Genomic DNA, 24,866 nt, shown 5'->3' with positions numbered 1-24,866 from the left:
TCAAGGCATGTTATAGTAGTTTATGTGATTATAAATCAAGGCATGTTTCAATAGTTTATGTGATTACAAATCAAGGCATGTTTCAATAGTTTATGTGATTATAAATCAAGGCATGTTTTAGTAGTTTATGTGATTATAAATCAAGGCATGTTTCAATAGTTTATGTGATTATAAATCAAGGCATGTTTCAATAGTTTATGTGATTACAAATCAAGGCATGTTTTAGTAGTTTATGTGATTATAAATCAAGGCATGTTTGAGTAGTTTATGTGATTATAAATCAACGCATGTTTCAATAGTTTATGTGATTATAAATCAAGGCATGTTTTAGTAGTTTATGTGATTATAAATCAAGGCATGTTTGAGTAGTTTATGTGATTATAAATCAAGGCATATTTCAATAGTTTATGTGATTATAAATCAAGGCATGTTTAAGTAGTTTATGTGATTATAAATCAAGGCATGTTTGAGTAGTTTATGTGATTATAAATCAAGGCATGTTTGAATAGTTTATGTGATTATAAATCAAGGCATGTTTGAGTAGTTTATGTGATTATAAATCAAGGCATGTTTGAGTAGTTTATGTGATTACAAATCAAGGCATGTTTGAGTAGTTTATGTGATTACAAATCAAGGTATGTTTTAGTAGTTTATGTGATTATAAATCAAGGCATGTTTCAATAGTTTATGTGATCACAAATCAAGGCATGTTTCAATAGTTTATTGATTACAAATCAAGGCATGTTTCAACAGTTTATGTAATTATAAATCAAGGCATGTTTGAGTAGTTTTATGTGATTATAAATCAAGGCATGTTTCAATAGTTTATGTGATTATAAATCAAGGCATGTTTGAGTAGTTTATGTGATTATAAATCAAGGCATGTTTGAGTAGTTTATGTGATTATAAATCAAGGCATGTTTCAATAGTTTATGTGATCACAAATCAAGGCATGTTTCAACAGTTTATGTAATTATAAATCAAGGCATGTTTGAGTAGTTTATGTGATTATAATACAAGGCATGTTTGAGTAGTTCATGTGATTATAAATCAAGGCATGTTTGAGTAGTTTTATGTGATTATAAATCAAGGCATGTTTGAGTAGTTTTATGTGATTATAAATCAAGGCATGTTTCAATAGTTTATGTGATCACAAATCAAGGCATGTTTCAACAGTTTATGTAATTATACATCTAGGTATGTTTGAGTAGTTTATGTAATTATAAATCAAGGCATGTTTCAATAGTTTATGTGATTATAAATCAAGGCATGTTTCAACAGTTTATGTAATTATAAATCAAGGCATGTTTCAACAGTTTATGTAATTATAAATCAAGGCATGTTTGAGTAGTTTATGTGATTATAATACAAGGCATGTTTGAGTAGTTCATGTGATTATGAATCAAGGCATGCTTGAGTAGTTTTATGTGATTATAAATCAAGGCATGTTTGAGTAGTTTTATGTGATTATAAATCAAGGCATGTTTCAATAGTTTATGTGATCACAAATCAAGGCATGTTTCAACAGTTTATGTGATTATAAATCAAGGCATGTTTGAGTAGTTTATGTAATTATAAATCAAGGCATGTTTGAGTAGTTTATGTGATTATAATACAAGGCATGTTTGAGTAGTTCATGTGATTATAAATCAAGGCATGTTTGAGTAGTTTATGTGATTATAATACAAGGCATGTTTGAGTAGTTTTATGTGATTATAAATCAAGGCATGTTTGATTAGTTTTATGTAATTATAAATCAAGGCATGGTTGAGTAGTTTATGTAATTATAAATCAAGGCATATTTGAGTAGTTTATGTGATTATAAATCAAGGCATGTTTCAATAGTTTATGTGATTATAAATCAAGGCATGTTTGAGTAGTTTTATGTGATTATAAATCAAGGCATGTTTGAGTAGTTTATGTGATTATAATACAAGGCATGTTTGAGTAGTTCATGTGATTATAAATCAAGGCATGTTTGAGTAGTTTATGTGATTATAATACAAGGCATGTTTGAGTAGTTTTATGTGATTATAAATCAAGGCATGTTTGATTAGTTTTATGTAATTATAAATCAAGGCATGTTTGAGTATTTTATGTAATTATAAATCAAGGCATGTTTGAGTAGTTTATGTGATTATAATACAAGGCATGTTTGAGTAGTTTTATGTGATTACAAATCAAGGCATGTTTGAGTAGTTTATGTGATTATAAATCAAGGCATGTTTTAGTAGTTTATGTGATTACAAATCAAGGCATGTTTGAGTAGTTTATGTGATTATAAATCAATACATGTTTGAGTAGTTTATGTGATTATAAATCAAGGCATGTTTGAGTAGTTTATGTGATTACAAATCAAGGCATGTTTTAGTAGTTTTATGTGATTATAAATCAAGGCATGTTTGAGTAGTTTTATGTGATTATAAATCAAGGCATGTTTCAATAGTTTGTGTGATTATAAATCAAGGCATGTTTGAGGAGTTTTATGTGATTATAAATCAAGGCATGTTTCAATAGTTTATGTGATTATAAATCAAGGCATGTTTGAGTAGTTTAATGTGATTATAAATCAAGGCATGTTTCAACAGTTTATGTTATTATAAATCAAGGCATGTTTGAGTAGTTTTATGTGATTATAAATCAAGGCATGTTTCAATAGTTTATGTGATTATAAATCAAGGCATGTTTCAGTAGTTTATGTAATTATAAATCAAGGCATGCTTGAGTAGTTTTATGTGATTATAAATCAAGGCATGTTTGAGTAGTTTTATGTGATTATAAATCAAGGCATGTTTCAATAGTTTATGTGATTATAAATCAAGGCATGTTTGAGTAGTTTATGTGATTATAAATCAAGGCATGTTTGAGTAGTTTTATGTGATTATAAATCAAGGCATGTTTCAATAGTTTATGTGATTATAAATCAAGGCATGTTTGAGTAGTTTATGTAATTATAAATCAAGGCATGCTTGAGTAGTTTTATGTGATTATAAATCAAGGCATGTTTGAGTAGTTTTATGTGATTATAAATCAAGGCATGTTTCAATAGTTTATGTGATTATAAATCAAGGCATGTTTGAGTAGTTTATGTAATTATAAATCAAGGCATGCTTGAGTAGTTTTATGTGATTATAAATCAAGGCATGTTTGAGTAGTTTTATGTGATTATAAATCAAGGCATGTTTCAATAGTTTATGTGATTATAAATCAAGGCATGTTTGAGTAGTTTATGTGATTATAAATCAAGGCATGTTTGAGTAGTTTATGTGATTATAAATCAAGGCATGTTTCAATAGTTTATGTGATCACAAATCAAGGCATGTTTCAACAGTTTATGTAATTATAAATCAAGGCATGTTTCAATAGTTTATGTGATCACAAATCAAGGCATGTTTCAATAGTTTATGTGATTATAAATCAAGGCATGTTTCAATAGTTTATGTGATTATAAATCAAGGCATGTTTGAGTAGTTTATGTGATTATAAATCAAGGCATGTTTGAGTAGTTTATGTGATTATAAATTAATGCATGTTTCAATAGTTTATGTGATCACAAATCAAGGCATGTTTCAATAGTTTATGTGATTACAAATCAAGGCATGTTTTAGTAGTTTATGTGATTATAAATTAATGCATGTTTCAATAGTTTATGTGATCACAAATCAAGGCATGTTTCAACAGTTTATGTAATTATAAATCAAGGCATGTTTCAATAGTTTATGTGATCACAAATCAAGGCATGTTTGAATAGTTTTATGTGATTATAAATCAAGGCATGTTTCAATAGTTTATGTGATTATAAATCAAGGCATGTTTGAGTAGTTTATGTGATTACAAATCAAGGCATGTTTGAGTAGTTTATGTGATTATAAATCAAGGCATGTTTGAGTAGTTTATGTGATTATAAATCAAGGCATGTTTGAGTAGTTTATGTGATTATAAATCAAGGCATGTTTTAGTAGTTTATGTGATTATAAATCAAGGCATGTTTTAGTAGTTTATGTGATTATAAATTAATGCATGTTTCAATAGTTTATGTGATCACAAATCAAGGCATGTTTCAACAGTTTATGTAATTATAAATCAAGGCATGTTTCAATAGTTTATGTGATCACAAATCAAGGCATGTTTCAATAGTTTATGTGATTATAAATCAAGGCATATTTGAGTAGTTTATGTGATTATAAATCAAGGCATGTTTGAGTAGTTTATGTGATTATAAATCAAGGCATGTTTGAGTAGTTTATGTGATTATAAATTAATGCATGTTTCAATAGTTTATGTGATCACAAATCAAGGCATGTTTCAATAGTTTATGTGATTACAAATCAAGGCATGTTTTAGTAGTTTATGTGATTATAAATCAAGGCATGTTTTAGTAGTTTATGTGATTATAAATCAAGGCATGCTTGAGTAGTTTATGTGATCACAAATCAAGGCATGTTTCAATAGTTTATGTGATTATAAATCAAGGCATGTTTTAGTAGTTTATGTGATTATAAATCAAGGCATGTTTGAGTAGTTTATGTGATTATAAATTAATGCATGTTTCAATAGTTTATGTGATCACAAATCAAGGCATGTTTCAACAGTTTATGTAATTATAAATCAAGGCATGTTTCAATAGTTTATGTGATCACAAATCAAGGCATGTTTCAATAGTTTATGTGATTATAAATCAAGGCATGTTTGAGTAGTTTATGCGATTATAAATCAAGGCATGTTTGAGTAGTTTATGTGATTATAAATCAAGGCATGTTTGAGTAGTTTATGTGATTATAAATTAATGCATGTTTCAATAGTTTATGTGATCACAAATCAAGGCATGTTTCAATAGTTTATGTGATTACAAAGCAAGGCATGTTTTAGTAGTTTATGTGATTATAAATCAAGGCATGTTTTAGTAGTTTATGTGATTATAAATCAAGGCATGTTTGAGTAGTTTGATGTGATTATAAATCAAGGCATGTTTCAATAGTTTATGTGATTATAAATCAAGGCGTGTTTGAGTAGTTTATGTGATTACAAATCAAGGCATGTTTGAGTAGTTTATGTGATTATAAATCAAGGCATGTTTCAATAGTTTATGTGATTATAAATCAAGGCATGTTTGAGTAGTTTATGTGATTACAAATCAAGGCATGTTTGAGTAGTTTATGTGATTATAAATCAAGGCATGTTTGAGTAGTTTATGTGATTATAAATCAAGGCATGTTTTAGTAGTTTATGTGATTATAAAGCAAGGCATGTTTCAATAGTTTATGTGATCACAAATCAAGGCATGTTTCAATAGTTTATGTGATTATAAATCAAGGCATGTTTCAATAGTTTATGTGATCACAAATCAAGGCATGTTTCAATAGTTTATGTGATCACAAATGAAGGCATGTTTCAATAGTTTATGTGATCACAAATCAAGGCATGTTTCAATAGTTTATGTGATTATAAATCAAGGCATGTTGGAATAGTTTAGGTGGCGCTCACCAGATAATATGTACTTTTGAGAGAGTGACGTATGTAAGGTGAAATAGTTCGCATTTAAAACATGCACAGTGGAGAGAATGTTTGCATACCTCTATGCTACATTAATGTAATGTGGATGATATTTCTTTTGGATATCGTACTCTTGGAAATTTTACATGATTTAAGCACAATGCTAACTAAAATGACTGTTCCCTTGTGTTAAAAAATCAGTCTGAATTAGTCTAAAGTACACTATACATAGCAGCTATTAAAATAGGGAAAATGAATTTTGCCAGACTAGACAATACCACCTTCTGAAAGTGCAATGAATGAATTACCAAATATATAAAATGTAAAAAAAGTTATCGGCTCTTTTTTATACAATTTACCTCTGAAGTTCAGGAAGTGAAAATGACCAAGTAGAGCTAGCACTTTTTTTAAAGGTGCACATTTGAAGTAAGGCCAAGCTGTATACTCTATAACCCGTAGTACACCCATCAATCGTACACCAAAATAAAGGGAATTAAAGGTTCTTTGCATTATACCTAAGATATACAAGGTCTTTTTTAAACAGCCAGTATAACCAGTGAGGAAAGCCGGTGGAAATTCTTTTTCTTTAAAATCCTAACCCTATGCAAAATATGAAACTGTAGAGCACCACCTTATGTGATTATAAATCAAGGCATGTTTCAATAGTTTATGTGATTACAAATCAAGGCATGTTTTAGTAGTTTATGTGATTATAAATCAAGGCATGTTTTAGTAGTTTATGTGATTACAAATCAATACATGTTTGAGTAGTTTATGTGATTATAAATCAAGGCATGTTTTAGTAGTTTATGTGATCACAAATCAAGGCATGTTTCAATAGTTTATGTGATTACAAATCAAGGCATGTTTTAGTAGTTTATGTGATTATAAATCAAGGCATGTTTTAGTAGTTTATGTGATTACAAATCAATACATGTTTGAGTAGTTTATGTGATTATAAATCAAGGCATGTTTTAGTAGTTTATGTGATCACAAATCAAGGCATGTTTCAATAGTTTATGTGATTACAAATCAAGGCATGTTTTAGTAGTTTATGTGATTATAAATCAAGGCATGTTTTAGTAGTTTATGTGATTACAAATCAATACATGTTTGAGTAGTTTATGTGATAATAAATCAAGGCATGTTTGAGTAGTTTATGTGATTATAATACAAGGCATGTTTGAGTAGCTTATGTGATTATAAATCAAGGCATGTTTGAGTAGTTTATGTGATTATAATACAAGGCATGTTTGAGTAGTTTATGTGATTATAAATTAATGCATGTTTGAGTAGTTCATGTGATTATAAATCAAGGCATGTTTGAGTAGTTTATGTGATTACAAATCAAGGCATGTTTGAGTAGTTTATGTGATTACAAATCAAGGCATGTTTGAGTAGTTTATGTGATTATAAATCGATACATGTTTGAGTAGTTCATGTGATTATAATACAAGGCATGTTTGAGTAGTTTATGTGATTATAAATCAAGGCATGTTTGAGTAGTTTATGTGATTATAAATCAAGGCATGTTTTAGTAGTTTATGTGATTATAAATCAAGGCATGTTTGAGTAATTTATGTGATTATAAATCAAGGCATGTTTCAACAGTTTATGTGATTATAAATCAAGGCATGTTTGAGTAGTTTATGTGATTATAAATCAAGGCATGTTGGAATAGTTTATGTGATTATAAATCAAGGCATGTTTGAGTAGTTTATGTGATTATAAATTAATGCATGTTTGAGTAGTTCATGTGACTCTAGTAGCTTCCAAGATAATGTTTAGTAAAATTATACTGCGCCAGTATTTGATTTAGTTGTGATGTTGAGGATGCAGTAAACATGTCACATTTAGAGTCATCAGTTAAGTAAAATACTTGTACTGACATCCACTTCATGGTTGTCTTTAATATGTACCTGATGTTCAATTGTGAATCTGGGTGTTATATCAAAGACAAAATTGATATTATTTGGGAATTTTCAAGAAAAGGGCATAGAGTGTTTCAGTATTATAGACTCAACAGAAAGATTCCAAAACAGTGATCTACATGTGCGGATGTTTATTCCGATTCAGGTTGCATCATAAATCATTTAGAATTTTTAGGAAAGAAATATTATTCATGCCTGTAGACTAATACATGTATACTTGGAGAACTGATAATTAGATTATTATATCTTGTAAGAGTAGAGACATCATGTTTGCTCTCTCTCTCTCTCTCATTACTTGGGACAAAATGTACAATTTTAGTTTTAGTTTGTTCTGATCATTATTTCTTAAGATTATTCAACTGATATGTTCTTGGACTGCTCTGGTGGCCTAGTGATTGAAGTCTCCACCTTGGATGAGGGTGGTCATGGGTTCAAACCCTGGCAGAGTCATACCAAAGACTTACAAAAATGGTACTAACAGCTGCCTCACTAGATGCTCAGCATTAAGAGGTTAGTGTTAGGACTGGTCAGCCTGGTGTCAGGATAATCAGGATAATGTGACTGGGTGGGACATCATGCTACATGTCTGCGGCATGATGCTCCAGTGCTACAAATCAATATAAACTGCCAAAGTGCAGACAGCATAGCGATGTGGCTAAAAAATTGTTAAAGCTATGTTAAAAATCCAAATCACACACACACACACACACACACAGGTATCTTCTCGCCTTGTCACAATAGGTGATGATATTTATATATCTTTAAGCCTTCTGCTCAAACCTTTAGAAAAAATTATTCATGTACTGATTGATGTATTTCATTTTCTTTCCTAGAAATTATTATTATTATTATTAAATATTTAATTAAATCAGTAAAAACATTAAATACATGTACCACTGGGTCATTAAGTACCTAAAGAAACTGAGTAAACATGATGAACTTAGTAAACATAGAAATATCTGAAACCGATATTGAAATTGAAAACCAACATAAATTATCTATAACATTTGATACCTTATTTCTTTTTAATTTAAACTAAGATAAATTAGAACTCAATTTATTCTTTGATCAGGACTTTCTTTTGCAAAAGTGCTAGTATAAATTTATTTTAAAATATACTGTATGTACATTTTCTGGTCAATCCTCCATTAAGAGGAAGAATTAGGTACAAGGGTTGGTTAATACAAAAGAAACTATATTCGGTTTACCTCCAATTCAAGAAACAGGACTTGAAATGCATACAGTAGAACAATGTGCTCTCAAGATGAACAAAGCAAACTCAAAACATTGATATCAAGTTCCCTGTCACTAACTAGGAAGAACAATGTACATATTTATTCTATTCAATTTTACAAAATATCTAATACTCTGTGAACAAGCCTTAAGGTGCAGTTTCATTTAATAGACTATCTATATTGGTTTTCACTCCCATTAACAAATACTTCATTGTGCAGTCATGAAAAGAATGGCTGAGTTGTTAGGGGCATACATCTGATCAATTCACTGTCTTCACTGGAGTAGAAATTTCATTGACAGAGAAACACACAAACAAACACTGATGATATTGTTCAAACATCTGTAATTGAATCAGGAAACTCAGTGTTACCAGGATGACACAAGTATGTTTCCTTTTCCAGATTCCTGATGTGGAATTGTTTTTGTAAGTGACTCTGGTGTCAATTTTTAACTATATAAGCATATTTATTTTTTAATTAAACTGAATGGTAACATGAATTTGAACACTGAACAGGAGCAAAAATGAACTAATTCATAAGACAAATAAACAAAATCTGGTAAACCTTTAAAAATACTTATGCTGGTGATTTTGCTTAAACAAGAAACATCAAGACAGAAAATGCATGTAAGGACTGATCTGCGTTTCAGGTCAAACAGTCCCAAAACTTGCGAAGGACTCCATGGTTTACAGGAAATCAATTGTTTTCAAAATTACCAGAATATCTCAATCTGTCTTGAAAAACCGCCTTCCCTGACTATAAAAAGTGGTTACTCAAGATCGGTGGCCATTCACAATGTGTTTATATCACACAACCAGTTCTCAGTGTCATAAATTAGTTTTAAGAAGGAAAAATAGTTGCATTTACTGTACATACATTTTGTTTGGTATCCACAGTTCTTCTTAAAATATTACATGCATTCATGTAAAAAATATTGCTCATTAATATAACTGATTTTCTAATATAACACTTACTTTTCTCATATTTCTATAGTTAATTAAAGTTCTCCCCATTATATATATATATATATATATATATATATATATATATATATATATATATATATATATATATATATATACACACACACACATGCGTGTGCACATGCACACCAATACTGATAATATATATGTATAACAATACAGGTTGAAAGAAAAAATGTGAAATTTGGTTTTATACCTTCATTTCCTTTTTAAACCACTATTATTTAACAAAGTTTGATAGTGCCTGTTATACCAAAGTTATGTATATTACACTTTTCTGGATAAAACACGGTTCAGTAAATATCACAGTTCTCAAAATAATGTAATAAAGCACATAAAAGTCAGTAGTCAGTGACAAAACTTATTTTTCTAGGATTCCTATAGTTAACTATAAGGTAACACTTGCTTTTGTCACATTCCTATGTGTGCATGATTGCATTTGGCAGAGTAAAACAAAGTGGAGAACATCTCTCTATATTTTTCATCACATGATTGTTCTCTTATGTCACACAGTGTTAAAACCGTATTTTGTGTGGTACATTGTTACTTTGACTTGCTTGTATAACGTCATCATATACATCAAACTAAAGTGCTCACTTGCTTTAGCTTTGTCTTATGAATTAGGTATCTCAATTCAGGTTTAACTGCATCATTTTACAGCACGAATGTTTAAGAAACACCGTGATAATTAAACATCGAGTATAAAATAGCACTTAATGGGCAAATCTGCTTGCAAAATACAATGTAAAACAAAATTTTATAACCCCAAAACACAACACTAGCAAAACTTCAAAGACAATTATTGCTATAAATGTCAAACAAAGTACACCACTTAATAAGGTAACATTTATCTGACAAAACTAGAAACAGGGTTTTTGTGTGGGTCAAACACCTGTAAGTGAAAGAGAATAGGTTTAAGAAGATGTGTTGGAATACAGATTTGAAATAAAAACACTATTATTGTGCTCAGACTTTCCTTAGTTATGTCTTTATAGACAAGTTATGAATAAAAACTTACAAATATGGTTTCCTGGCAAAATTTTCAGTAATCAAATGTATTGTATTGTGTTGTGACAGTAGCTTCTCTGTATTGACTAGCTACTGACAGGCCCTGTACTGTTTATCCTCAATGCTGTAGACTGTATCAGTTTTTCTATACTAAAAGAGTTCCAAAGGTTGGTAACTCTTATACTCTTATAATGCTACATACCAATCAGATTTAATTAATGTAGGTTCTTTGGCTATAAAAATCATCCCTGATGGGCTTGTGCAAAAACATGAAAACTAATCCGTAGTATCTTCTATCCTATTTTAATGCTGTGTAAAGTCTATCAACATTTTTTTAAAAATTCTGTACAAAGTTTATCAAGATTATCAAAGCATTTATAATTCTGTAAAAAGTCTATCAATTCTACCACAGAATACTCAGACTCTTCTAACACCACAAGAAAACACAGATCTACAAACTCGGCTAGAATGTTCAGAATCTTATAATGTTGGAAGCAAAGACAGGTTTGTGAATTTGACCCACAGAATGCTCAGATTTTGCTAATGCAGTTGCAACAAAAAAAATCTTCGAATTTTGCCTGTATAACAGAATGCTCAGATTCTGCCGATACAGCAAGCAAGACAGATTTAGGAATTCGCCCATGTAACAGAATGCTCAGAATTCGATAATGCAATAAGAAAAAACAGATTTGGTTATTTTGTCCACAGACTGCTCAGAATCTGCTAATGGAAAAAGACAGATTTGGTTATTTTGTCTATAGCATGCCCAGAATCTGCTAATAGAAAAAGACAGATTTGGTTATTTTGTCTATAGCATGCCCAGAATCTGCTAATGGAAAAAGACAGATTTGGTTATTTTGTCTATAGCATGCCCAGAATCTGCTAATGGAAAAAGACAGATTTGGTTATTTTGTCTATAGCATGCCCAGAATCTGCTAATGGAAAAAGACAGATTTGGTTATTTTGTCTATAGCATGCCCAGAATCTGCTAATGGAAAAAGACAGATTTGGTTATTTTGTCTATAGCATGCCCAGAATCTGCTAATGCAATAATATAGGCATATGAATTTTGTCCATTAAAATGCTCATAATCTGCTAATGCAACAAGACAGATCTGGGAATTTCTATGATGTCTTATTATCCTGATGCTTTTTAGAGAAAGATTGATTGGAGTTATAACATTCTGCTTATCAGACATTGCTGTGTTGGTACCGCCATGTATCACACAGTTCAAGAGAGAGAGACCTCCGATCTTACAATAGGACTGAGGGTGGTCTGTATATGCACGTGATTGCTTCAAAATGTTGATGCAGCCCCCCCCCGGGGGGGGGGGCTGGGCTAAGGGGGTTGGGGTGGGGTGAGTGGGGTGGCATAAATAAATTGAAATAACTACTTTTGGGGAAATGACAAGACGAATTCAGACATGTCATTGGCTTTGACCTCTGCACAAATCTTTACCTCAGGAGACTTCACATGATGGGCACAGATTTGGCAGGTAAAACAAACATGGGAAGTAAAGGTTACATGTTTTACCAACACAACGTTTATTTTAGAAAACTTTACATAGTTGCATAGTTTCTACACCTGAACATGAAATTTATTTCTAATTAATTTGTATTTTGAAAGATGGGTCAGCATCTCTCTCCAAAAAAAGTAAATACATATATATGTATACAATATCCCATGCAATATTAAATGCTTACCTTAGTTTTATCAACAGATTGAACTCTCCTAGGACACTTAGCAACCCTCAGTGAGGCTGGTGTTAAAAAAGAACTCATTACTAGACGATTACATTAAAATTCACCTGACACTTTCCACAGTAAATAATGATGTATGTGTTCAGATTAAATGTCAGTTTCACCAGTCTCATCAACCGCTTTAGCCCTGGAGTCAATAACGGATTAAAAATCAGAATAGTCTTGTCCTGTTATATGTTACAGTGGAATGAGAGTCACGTACGAATCATCCGAACGGGTTCCAAGGAAAAACACGTGTGGAAAATATATTTTTCAAAATAGCAATTTCTATTCAATCTTTTCCAATGTGACTCCAAGTATCAATTTAATATGCACATACACACATTCCAGGTTTGAGAAAAACATAAAATTCTGCGCACACTCAGAAAATTCGCCTGAACAACTGTAACATGAACTTTTACTATTACGTGTAATTGAATTCAGCCAACTGGCATATTTCTGATAAACACGTACGGCAATTTTCAACAATTTTAATCAAAATATCCAGCTTCAAAATGGCTTTATAAATCACTATCAACCAAAAAATCACCAACAACCAACTCCATGACAATCTTCTTTAAATATTTTCAAAAGGTGATGTCTATGTATAATAGAAGCAACATCAAAAGCCTCAGAGAAATCTGGAGTCAATTCTCAATAATCCCTAAAAACAACTCTAAATAATCAACGTAACTCTCTTGCAATACTGACACAATGGTTCCAAAATATTTGTAGATGTTTGATTGCCTTCGTTAGTATGTTATGTCCAAGTTTGACCAATATTCGACAAATCCTCATCAGCTTGTGTCGTGAAGTTAAAGACACGAAACTCTTGTTTCACAGTAGGAAGGGTACTCCGAAAAGTCAAACAATGACTAACATTTTCTGGTACGCATAGCTGCATTATATGAAGATAAAAAAGTATCGCCATTTATTTACTTAAATACCTTGCTCCCTCTTCCATTGTATATCCATGGAATAAACTGCTAATTTGGACTTGATCATACAAAATTACACATATATCTGAAAGTAAACTGAACAAAAGTGAAGATTCCAGTCAGTGCATAGCTGCCAGATAATGTATTCCCAAACCAGAAAATATCAATTCAAAATTATACTATCTGTTTCAAACAAGTTTTCACTGTAGACGGCCATTGTTTTTAAGTCGAACTCGAACAGACAAATCTTCCACTTGTGAAGAATTAGGATTATTGTGATAATACTATCCGCTGTCTTCATTGAAGAACTACTCTCAGATCTCCTAGGAGAAATTGTCTGTACCATGAAACTGACAACAACCTGTAATCTATTTTCTTAACAAGTGTGAGACACTGTCATATTGCAAATATAAGTAAACAGAACGTTTCTGGGTGTGAAAGGAGATTGCCAACCTTGTAAGGGTGAATATTGGATTTTTATGCCTGCCTGTAATATGGCAACAGAGGCTCCTTATGAGAGTGACCTGTAAACAGACTCTTTCCTGTTTTAATTATTTAACCATTAAGTCCATGTTATTCTACGGCAATGAGATTTTAATTGTTCAAGAACTAGATCCAGGTTAACCCAAAGTTTCCCGAGGTAAACGAAGCGATGCAAAAATAGGACTATTTACATTGTAAATTAAGGGAACTTCATGAGCAACTATTTTAATGTTTTGTGAATAAAGACCATTTACAAATATAAATCACCATAAATTACTTTGCTTATTTCACGTGTTTGGCATCATTATTCATATGATCATATGATTAAGCAAACGTAGTCAGCGACAGGAATCATATGCTAAGTTCATCAAATTAGATCACTGTTTGAAATGTTTCCATCTTTAGCATTGTGTCCAGGCATGTTATGATGAATGACCCTTGCCATGTCACAAAACCTTGCTTAATTTTCTACAAGGTTCATAAGTATAAGAAATCTGTTACAGGGTTCAGTACTGTGTACACACAATTTACAAAAGAGAAAACTATCATAGAAAACTTTTTTTTTCTTCATACAATTTTTTATTTATATTTGTAACGACAATGAAGTTTATGTGTGACTAATAATAAGTATTGATGGCATGACTTCTTTTACATGCACGAAACAACAATGAACCTTGATACGCGTTAAATCTACACAGAACATTGATGCGCCTGAAGAATACACATGCCTTTTACCCCCACCCCCCCATTTCAACAAGCATTATAAAATACATTTCTTGTTATCAGCTGGAGGAAATATGTTGTGCACCTTGTTAAAACAAATGCCTTGATAAATAGACATTTGAATATTACAACAAAACCTCACTGTCCATCGTTATATTGCTGCGTGCGATTGAAATCCGACACTTCTACGTAAAGATATGATACAGAAATCAAAGTCTGGGAGATCAGGATCAATTCCGGCAAATGAAAACACGGAATGCTGAAAATAGATTTATTTCAAATCTAAATAATGTAAAGCTATACGCATTCGTAAAGTTGTGGAGAGAAACTTCAGCTAGGACTAGAATAAGTAACAACGAAATAAAATGATACGAAATGTTGCAACAATGTTCAAAATGAACACGACTAACCTATACAAGGTACATAATGGGACAAGGAAAAAAAATGCTCGCATCAAACTGCAACACAATGTGTCCAATAGATCATGAGCTATGTTGATTACAAGCAAACAGCTCATGTATAAATGTAAAAAAAAATGTAAAATAAAAATATGAACTTGATTGACTAGCTACACCATAAAAAAGACATTTAAGACTATGACATCATGTTTATATCAAACTGCATCTGAATCTATTTAGTGGTTCTTAAGCTATCCCATAATGCAACATCTCATGTGAAGATATACAATAATTGTCAAGGGTCATAACTACCCAAAATGGAGTTGACATAATAAAAACCATAAACAGCACATTGTATGTGACAGAAGGTACACACAAAAAATGTATCGTATGCCGAGTAGTTCCCGAGCTATGCCGGTTCCATGAAGATGGTGTACACACAAAGGTGTATCGTATGCCCAGTAGTTCCTGAGCTATGCCGGTTCCATGAAGATGGTGTACACACAAAGGTGTATCGTATGCCCAGTAGTTCCTGAGCTATGCCGGTTCCATGAAGATGGTGTAGTGACAATAACATAGTAATAGGAAAACGGCAATAACTCAATCGAAATTGAACCGGAGCAGAAGAAACATTTAGGCACACCTATATGCAAAACACAATCCACCTATCTATCGGCATTCAAAACATGTATACGGGGTGCAATGCTATGGTAGTTACAAGCAGTGTGAATGGATGGACAGTCTGACAAATGGAAATTGTGAGTTATATCGGGCTTATGAATGAGATTTAAACATGTGCAATCAAGGGCCATAACTTCTACAAAGGACGTTGAATGTTGGAAATTTAAGCCAGTCAAAGTCGCCTCAATATCGAGCTACACGCCAGATTTGGTTGAAATTCAACAACACTTGTTAAGTTCAGATGTGAAAACCAAAGTTAGGTGTACAAGCAATCTGGGGTCATAACTCCTGTAAATGTTATAGAGCAGTGGAAATTTAAGTTTTTTCGAGATCTAATCAATATAAAACTTCGTGTGCATTTTTTTTTTTTAAATCTTTAATAAAACTATGCTGCGAAAAAGAAAGTTAGGACGGGTTGTCAAAGACCAAAACTCCTGTAAGTGAAATTCTTAAAAGATGAAAACGAATCTTATTTAAGTCTCATCGATATGCAGCTGCATACCAAATTTGGCAGAATCCAACAATTCCAAGTAACGTTAAGTTGCATAAGTCAAAGTTAGGAGGCAAGGTAACGAGGTGCAATAAGTCATTTAAATAACTACTTAGAAGGCTCAAATCGAGCTCACTCGAAATCTTAATAACACAAGGTGCATACCATATGTGGTTGAAATCCAACAATTCCCGGTCAAGTTATCTTTTTTGACACACATTTCTGACAGAGACAGACGTACAATAAAATTAGTACACTGCTCCACCAACTTCGTCAAGTGGGGCCTATTTATATGAAATATGCTTGCCTTAAGTTGACATTAAGACCAACAAAAACGGTCAGAGACTGCTGGAGCTGTGCACCTACCATGACCTGTGCATTAAAAACACATTTTTCAAGTGTAAGCCACAGCACAAAGTGTCATGGAAACAACCCATGTATCATTGCTGGAACCAGCTCGACTTGGTCATCACCTGGCGCTCTGTCCTGAACGGCGTCCTCTCTCTCCACCAGAAGTTACCACTGTACAGACAGCGACTCCGTCCACGCCCTCGTAATCAGCAGGGTGCGCCTACAGCCACACACACTACACCGCTCAAAACCAAAAGGTCGCCCTCGCATCAACACTGCTCAGATGTCGGTCCCCTCCAAGGTGTAGGAGTATGTGTCCGCCCTGGACCGGGCTCTCGAGGACCTGTCAGAGCACGATTCCACAGCCAAATGTAACGCAACGAAGGGTGCCATCTACAGCACAGCCATGTCCACAATGGCAAGAAGGAACGACCCAGTCGAAACTGGTTCAAAGCACACTTTTCAAGGATGGAACCAATAATCGAGGACAAACGAAAAGCCTTTATAACATACAAAAAAATTCCCCAATGACCGGACGCTTGCTGCCATCGGAAGTGCCCGAAGCATCGCCCAATGCATCGCGAACGAGCACTGGCAGCAACTGTGTGAATGAATCCAGCGTAGTGACGAGTCTGGAAATATCCATGGTATGTACAGTGGCATCAAGTAGGATCTAGGCCCTACAGTGAAAGCCCCCCCCCCCCCCGAAATCTCTGACGGGAGAGAAGATCACAGACCGTGAGCAACAGTTGGCCAGATGGATGGAGCACTACTCAGAGCTATACTCACGAGAAACGTCACCGTTACGGCCCATAGCAGCATACAGAAACTGCCCACCATGGTGGAGCTCGACAAAGTGCCCACCTTGGAGGAGCACAGCAAAGCTATCGACTCCTCCCAAACGACAAAGCACTAAGTAGAGACTGTATCCCGCTTGAAGCTATCAAACTTTGAAAACCAACATTGCTCCATCCGCTGAATGAGCTATTCTGCCTCTGCTGAGAGGTAGGAACAGTCCCCAAGACATGCGCGACGCCACCATTGTGACCCTACATAAAAACAAGGGCGACCGCAGTAACTGTAACAATTACAGAGGATTCTCGCTCCTGAGCATCGTTGGCAAAGTGTAAGCCCGTGTCATCTTCAACGGGCTGCAGTTGCTGGCGGACCGTGTGTACCCAGATGTTCAGTGCGGCTTTAGAGCAGGCAGGTCGACAACAGGCATGTTCTTCTCCCTCCAACAACTCCAAGAGAATAGCAGAGAGCAAGATCAGCCACTCTGCATGATGTCCATCGACCTCACTAAGGCTTTCGACCTGGTCAGCAGGAAGGACCTATTTGAACTTTTCAGTAAGATCGGCTGCCCCAAAAGTCCGCAGCTTGATAATCTCTTTCCACGCCGATATGAAGGGAACAGTCTACCAGGCCTGCGTTCTTAGCACCCTTTTATATGGAAGTGAGTCCTGGAGCACCTATATGAGGCAGGAGCGTCAGCTCAACTCCTTCCAAATACGGTGCCTAAAACGCATCCTGAAAATCAGCTGGCAAGACCGCGTCCCACACAGTGAAATCCTGCAGCGTGCGCGTATCCTCAGCATGTACTCCCTGCTGAGCAAACACCGCCTTGGGTGGCTGGGGCATGTCCGAAGAATGGAGGGTGGGAGGCTGCCAAAGGACATCTAATATGGACAGCTGGCCGCTGACATCAGAAGAGTCGGCCGACCCTCACTCCGTTTCAAGGATGTGTGCAAGAGGAACATGAAGGGAAGTGCAGGCCGAAGACCGAGTCACCTGGAGAAAGACAGTCCATAAATGCATAGCATTCAATGATTTGAGGACAGGCCATCTGGCGGCAGAGAAACATGAGAGAAAGAACGCTACAGCAACCACAGCAATTCATACTTCCCAGTACGTCTGCAGCAAATGCAATAGGGACTGTCATTCGCGCACAGCCACAGCAGACGTTGCCAAAACCTCAGAGACAGACGACAATCCAAGGGCCCTACTCGCATGTTCTCTCGAGACTGAGCCGCCAATGAAGTCGATATTTAAAACTACAAATTACCAATGGAATATGATTCTTCTATTTGAGCACCAATAACATCACGCCTTAACTTGGTAATGTAATGCAAGTTTTGACTTGGTGTTTTAAGGCACTGAAACAAAAATAAGTTATTTGGCAACAAGGAAATTGGAGTACAGCGCTTTTACTACGGACTTACAACGGTAGCAACCCATAAAAGCTGTTCCATGGTATGATTCGAACCTGCACCCTTTTGGTCACATGTCTGAACACTAACCACTCTGCCAACGCTGCTCCAGTCTCTGTTCGTCGCTTTGTACGAAATGCGGGAAGATGCATTATACCTCCTCTAGTCCGCAAGGGGGAATGTAATGAGGGCTTTTTAATTTAAATAAGCTTTGCGAAAAATAAAAATAGACAGCTGCGTGTTTTGTCAGAAATGAATGGTTTGGACGAGGAGATAATTTGTTTTTGCCAGTTAACTAGAAACTTAAAACATAATTAGGAGGAGAAACAGACGATCTAGTCAAAACTAACTTTACACATTTTCACAAAACTGAAATAAACTTGGAAGCAATTGATGATAGCATTCACGAACTGAACACTGCTAACTGAAACCATTACATAGATTTTTTATACTCTCAAACAGAACATCACAGACGATCTTACAGTATTTAGGCAAAATATTCTGTTATTCAAAGAAGAAAAAAAATCTCATCTTTCTTTGATTTGAAATCTATTATCCGATAATGGTATAAATACATAACACTTAAATGGCACTTAAAGCTTATGCAGATTAAATAAATACACTACATTAAATACATATACAAATAAAACACAGAATTCAATATTTCAACAATGACATGTATGGCAAAAAAAGTTACTGAAAATAAAGCGCACGTACAACTTGAAACAAGAATTATGTTCAGTTTAAGTACCTGACATAGCATCTGTGTATATAATTTAATGTACTCATATTCTGTGATATCTTGGATGATTTTTCTGACTTTTCAATAACTGTAATCATTTTGCAGCAAGACATGGAACAAACTTGACTCATTTTAACTTTCTGGGAGAATAACTACTTTGTACAATGAATATAATATACACGTCACCCTATTAAAAACCGAGAGAAAAAAACAACAATTAGCAATTAAAGCTGATTTTCTGGCACAAAATAAAACAAGTTTTTAAACAAAACCAACGTTGCTGTCTTTTTCATTTGGTACGAAAGTGAATTCCAAAACGATAACTACAGAATAAATCAGTGGATGAAACTAGTTTGCTTGCTATGGTAGTGTCAGACAGGATGAATAGTAGTAAATTATTTCTAATTTTAAGGATAATTTGACCCAAAAAATGAACAACATTGACTATATTAAACACAGACAATTCATGTGTCACATCTATTGGTATGATACATTTTGCCTATGGGATTGAATAAAACTTGACTGCCCGGTGAAAAAAGTACTCAAGTTTGGGACTGAACCTCAATGACAGCCGTGCAAATCCAGCGTGCTGCTTACAGAAAACTGACAGCCGCCCCCCCCCCCCCCCCCCGCCTAGTTGTAACTATTGATTTTTGTCTGACACATTTCATGCCCATCAAGCTCCTCATACAGACCTGTGATAACAGCTTCCTGCTAGGCAATAAGGACCCATGAAAAATATGTATCCCTCTAAATGATGAACCAAGTAGATTAATCTGACAGACTGCCATCAAATTATGAAGTCTTTCCTAACATTCTCTCTCTCTCTCTTTCTCTCTCTCTCTCTCTCTCTCTCTCTCTCTCTATATATATATATATATATATATATATGTGTGTGTGTGTGTGTGTGTGCGTGCGTGCGTGCGCGTGCGTGCGTGCGTGTGTGTGTGTGTGTGTGCAATAAACTGACTATAAAGAATACAAATCATATGGCGAAAAACAGTCCTTTCAAATGCACTGGATCCAGCAAGGGATCACGTGTGTCATGGCTTGATTAAGATAAATGCAATAAACTTACTAAGAACAGTGCAAAACTAGTTTATCTAACTAGCATGAGCGCTTTCGACTCTTAATGAGTATTTTTCAAAGGCAAATACAAAACATAGACAAGACAAACAAATAAAACAGAAAAACCATTGTCTTTGCAAAACTGTACATGACTATGACTTGTTGTTTATCCGCAAAAGTTATAGTCATGTAAACCGCTCCGGTGGCCTAGTGTGGTTAGAGCGTCCGCCTCGGATGCGGGAGGTCGTGGGTTCGATCCCCGGCCGAGTCATACCAAAGACTTACAAAAATGGTACTAACAGCTGCCTTGCTTGGCACTCAGCATTAAGAGGTTAGTGTTAGGACTGGTCGGCCTGGTGTCAGGATAATGTGACTGGGTGGGACATCATGCTACATGTCTGCGGCATGATGCCCCAGTGCTAGATATCACTATAAACTGCCACACTGCAGACATCGTAGCGATATAACTGAAAACAGGGCAAGTCCAATACTGCAAATCACTGCAAGTACAGTACTTTAAAAAAACACAATGACCTTGATCACACACATGAACATGAAATGCCGTATTGTTTATTATACATCCTCTAAGAGCGTTTATATTCAATTCTACACTGATAGTTTTCGAAATTACAACAATCAAGGATATTTTAAATTGCCAGCAATTAAAGTTGCTCTGGTTACATTTCAAGTATCTCAATGAATTTTAAATTTTTGCTCAATATTTTTATGTAGAATTATCCAAAGTCACGTGACACTGTTCAGCGATTACGTTTTTAACTGTCGAACCCGTCTTATCCGTATAAAAATAGAATTTAATCCAAAGTAGACATAAGCAACAACAAAGCGTAACTGGTCTTTGATACTGATTTACCGATTTCAAGTTGCATACCCATTATATACAAAAATTAGGAATTAAACCTTGTTTAGGCCCAAATAATGAAAGCACTGCAATAAATCTTCCAAACTGGCAACAAATTCAATAGATATCCAAATGGTAGCATCGCTGTGAAGAAACTGCGCTGTTAAAACGTAACTACTCTGATTTATGTTGTCTTTTTGAACACCAGGTTGCGTAGAACGGAAACTAAGAAACATACCTTTGCACCTAAATAGCAAAGCTTGATCAGATAAAGTTTAGAAACTGATAGACACTGAAATCCCTGCAACTTACAACAGCACTTTACCTAGTTTTATACACATGGGAACAACACTGTCTCTGAAAAGGAATTAATCTGTTACTGCTAAAAGCCATCTTGTCCATTATGTGTAATCCATGATCTGTAATTTAGGCAGACACTTTTAGTACATTTCGAGAACTATTCCGACAAAACCTCCAGACATTAATATGATTTTAGTTCAGAGCTTTACTTACATGATTTTGCGTCAAAAATACGGTTCTCTCGAGCATGAACAGTGAACTAATCTAAATTACAAGAAAACAAAAAGATTTAAGGAACAACCGTAAGATGATACACTGGTGATGAAATTAGAACCCTAGCAAAATCTGCCATCAAAAGAATATCCACGAATTTCATTTCGATAACAATAATAATAATAATAATAATAATAATGTTAACAATAATAATAATAATAATAATAATAATAATAGTCTTAATGAATACCCATGATGAATATACAGATACATGACAATACAAAAATGAAATAATGAAGCAAATAAAACACACGAAGAAAAACAAAGAAAACATAACAGTTAATGGTCAATTTCAACGTGAGAATGAACAATGGTAGAAGACGGGTGAAACATATGTTGTTTGATAAGAAATATTCTAAGAAATAATGGATAATTAGCTATTTATAGGAATGGACGGTTACCCGGCCCTGGCTGGGTTTTGCACTACCCGTAAAAAACATACTCGACCGGATCCCGGGAAATATTGTCATACTCGTCCATCCCTAGTTATTTACTTCAATTGAAGCAAGGATCCAACCTCTGAGGAGTTGAGGCGGCTATAATATCAAGTCAACCAGAGACCGTGACATAATGTAAAGATACCTTATTTATGCAAAAGTGCTTAATATAATGGCAGTATTCAACTTTCAACGCCAAACATTTGACATTTAATGAGAAGCTACCGTTTTTGGTTTCAATTATACAACATGCATTTCATCTCCTCTTTTTGAAGCTATATGGATAGGACATTCATAATAAAGACATAAGATGACATGGAAGTTTGTATTGAGCTAATAATATATTTCCATCGCAGAGACACGATTTTATATGTGGTTTACTGGACAAAGGCAATGTTTTCCTTTCCACTTGGGCACATCAAAAATAATGGCAACCCTGGTATGGGTGGTAAATAGCTCAATTTACATTTGCTTTTAAATAGATCAAAGCATTTTAAGTTTAAAAATTTTAATGCACTTATCGATAAACGTATTTACATAAGTTTCGACATCGATTACACTTAGCTTCCTCTTGTTGAAGACAACAAAGTAAACAAATTAAAGAGATACATTAATGGTGTTCCTTCAATAATTCATGCTGAAGGAAAAAACAAATATAAAAAATAATATCAAAGCAAATGTGATTCTCCCCACTTAATTATCCAAATCATTTATTCATTAGCTTCTGTAATGATGTTGACTTTATGATACCTCCGAATGATTGAGAAAACACGCTCTCGATCAATGGCCTGGCTGTTGTGTGTGTGTGTGTGTGTGTGTGTGTGTGATTTTGAATTTTAACAGCTTTATAAAAAAAATCAGTCATATCGCTACGATGTTTGCAGTGTGGCAGTTTTTAGTGATGTCTAGCACTGGAGCATCATGCTGCTGACATGTAGCATCATGTACCGTCCAGTCACATTATCCTGACACCGGGCCGACCAGTCCTAACACTAACCTCTTAATGCTGAGCGCTAAGCGAGGTAGCTGTTAGTACCATTTTTATAAGTCTTTGGTACGACTCGGCCTGGATTCTAACCCGGGACCTCCCGCATCCGAGATAGACGCTCTAACCACTTAGGCCACCGAAGCAGTCGGCTGTTGGTACACGTGTTCTAGGTAGACAAAATCATTTACTTGGATGGCAGGCTTGACTTTGGTTTTGTTGGGTTTAACGCCATTTTTCAACACAAGATATCGTAAATAAGGCGGTCAGTATATTTAGCAAAAGAAAAACCCAAGAAGACCCCGGAAAGAACCATCGACTCACAGGTTTCCAAGCTTCTTGCAAGCTAACTCATATACCCAAGCTGGTCGAGTCGAGACTCGAACTCACGCGGACAGAAGTGAAAAGTAAGAGATATGTAGAGGCGTGCGCCTTAGACCACTCGGCTGCCTAGGGCACCCTAAGATGGCAGTCCGCGTAAGAATATAAATTAATTTCACAGGGATGAGAGAATAAACATAATTCTCATCTCTGTAATGTACTCTCTCTCTCTCTCTCTCTCTCTCTCTCGTGAATAAACAAGAAAGAGAAAGTATGGCCTTGATGCGCAGTTAACTGCAACGAGAATATATAAACAAATTAGGACCTTACACCTTGTTGTAAGTGGCTACTCTACTCTGCCACCGTGCGGTAGTGGCAAATTACACCCACAAAATGCCCAAATAAAAATGGGATGGGAAGGGTTAGCGGAAATATAACATTGTGTAAATACATCTAATGGTAAACAGTTTGGTACATTTAATTTGTTCTGAGCTTCTTGTATGCCACCACTCTTCCGAATGGTAATACTCTGAGAAATCAGCTGATTGTAACGCGGAAACATGATTCGAATGATATTTTAAATAAGACGCCCAAACATGCCGTAAAGTGGTATAACCTCTTGTTGCTAGGGTCAGGGGAGTAGCCATATTGTAAGGAAAGTAACACTTGCAAACTTCCACGTACAATTTGCATCAATGAAGAATTACAATATACATGCATAGAATTATGAAAGCAGCACTTGCAAGCAGCCATTTATAATATTGCATCAAGGAAGATTAGAAAATACTTGTACAGAATTATGGAGGTAATCTCCCTCCATATTAACCAAGGTGTGAAAGCCGGATGAAGATAATATGCCCATATAATACGCCCCTACCACTGTCGTTGTGGGGCATAAATAATTTAATACTAAGATCGCATGCTATTGCAAATCTCACCAAAATGAATTCCAACTTATATAAAAGTTGGAATTCATTTTGTATATATATATATATATATATACACACACACACACACACACACAAACACACAACCAAAACAATATTCATGGCCCAAGTCGATTGATTACGTCCGATTGATATGAATTATCGTATCAATCATTCGAACTCTTTGTAAAAAAAATGTGCATATCTCTACTGCCTATGTATGTATGTATGTATGTATGTATCTATGTATGTATGTAAGATTACGTGAACAACGGCATATAGCCACTGAATA

General features: G+C 34.6%; 1 protein-coding gene across 6 annotated transcripts in view; it reads right to left on the bottom strand.

Annotated features, from left to right (window-relative positions):
* Nucleotides 1-24,866, bottom strand: part of LOC149775748 (uncharacterized) — a 178,889-nt gene that overhangs the window by 104,105 nt on the left and 49,918 nt on the right. Inside the window, exon 1 of one of the 6 annotated variants that reach the window (XM_089944204.1) lies at nt 12,354-12,804. The exons of the other annotated variants lie outside the window; for them this stretch is intronic. Coding sequence (XP_089800330.1) covers nt 12,354-12,431 — 78 coding nt within the window. The 5' untranslated portion in view covers nt 12,432-12,804. Of the gene's footprint in view, nt 1-12,353; nt 12,805-24,866 lie in introns of those variants that run through there. 6 annotated transcript variants of the gene reach the window in all.

The sequence above is a fragment of the Sinohyriopsis cumingii genome, chromosome 19, assembly GCF_028554795.1.
Source record: "Sinohyriopsis cumingii isolate HCF-2022 chromosome 19, ASM2855479v2, whole genome shotgun sequence".
In the NCBI taxonomy this organism is placed as follows: Eukaryota; Metazoa; Mollusca; class Bivalvia; order Unionida; family Unionidae; genus Sinohyriopsis; species Sinohyriopsis cumingii.
Note: the sequence above shows the minus strand (reverse complement) of the source record. Positions and strands in the feature narration are given on the sequence as shown.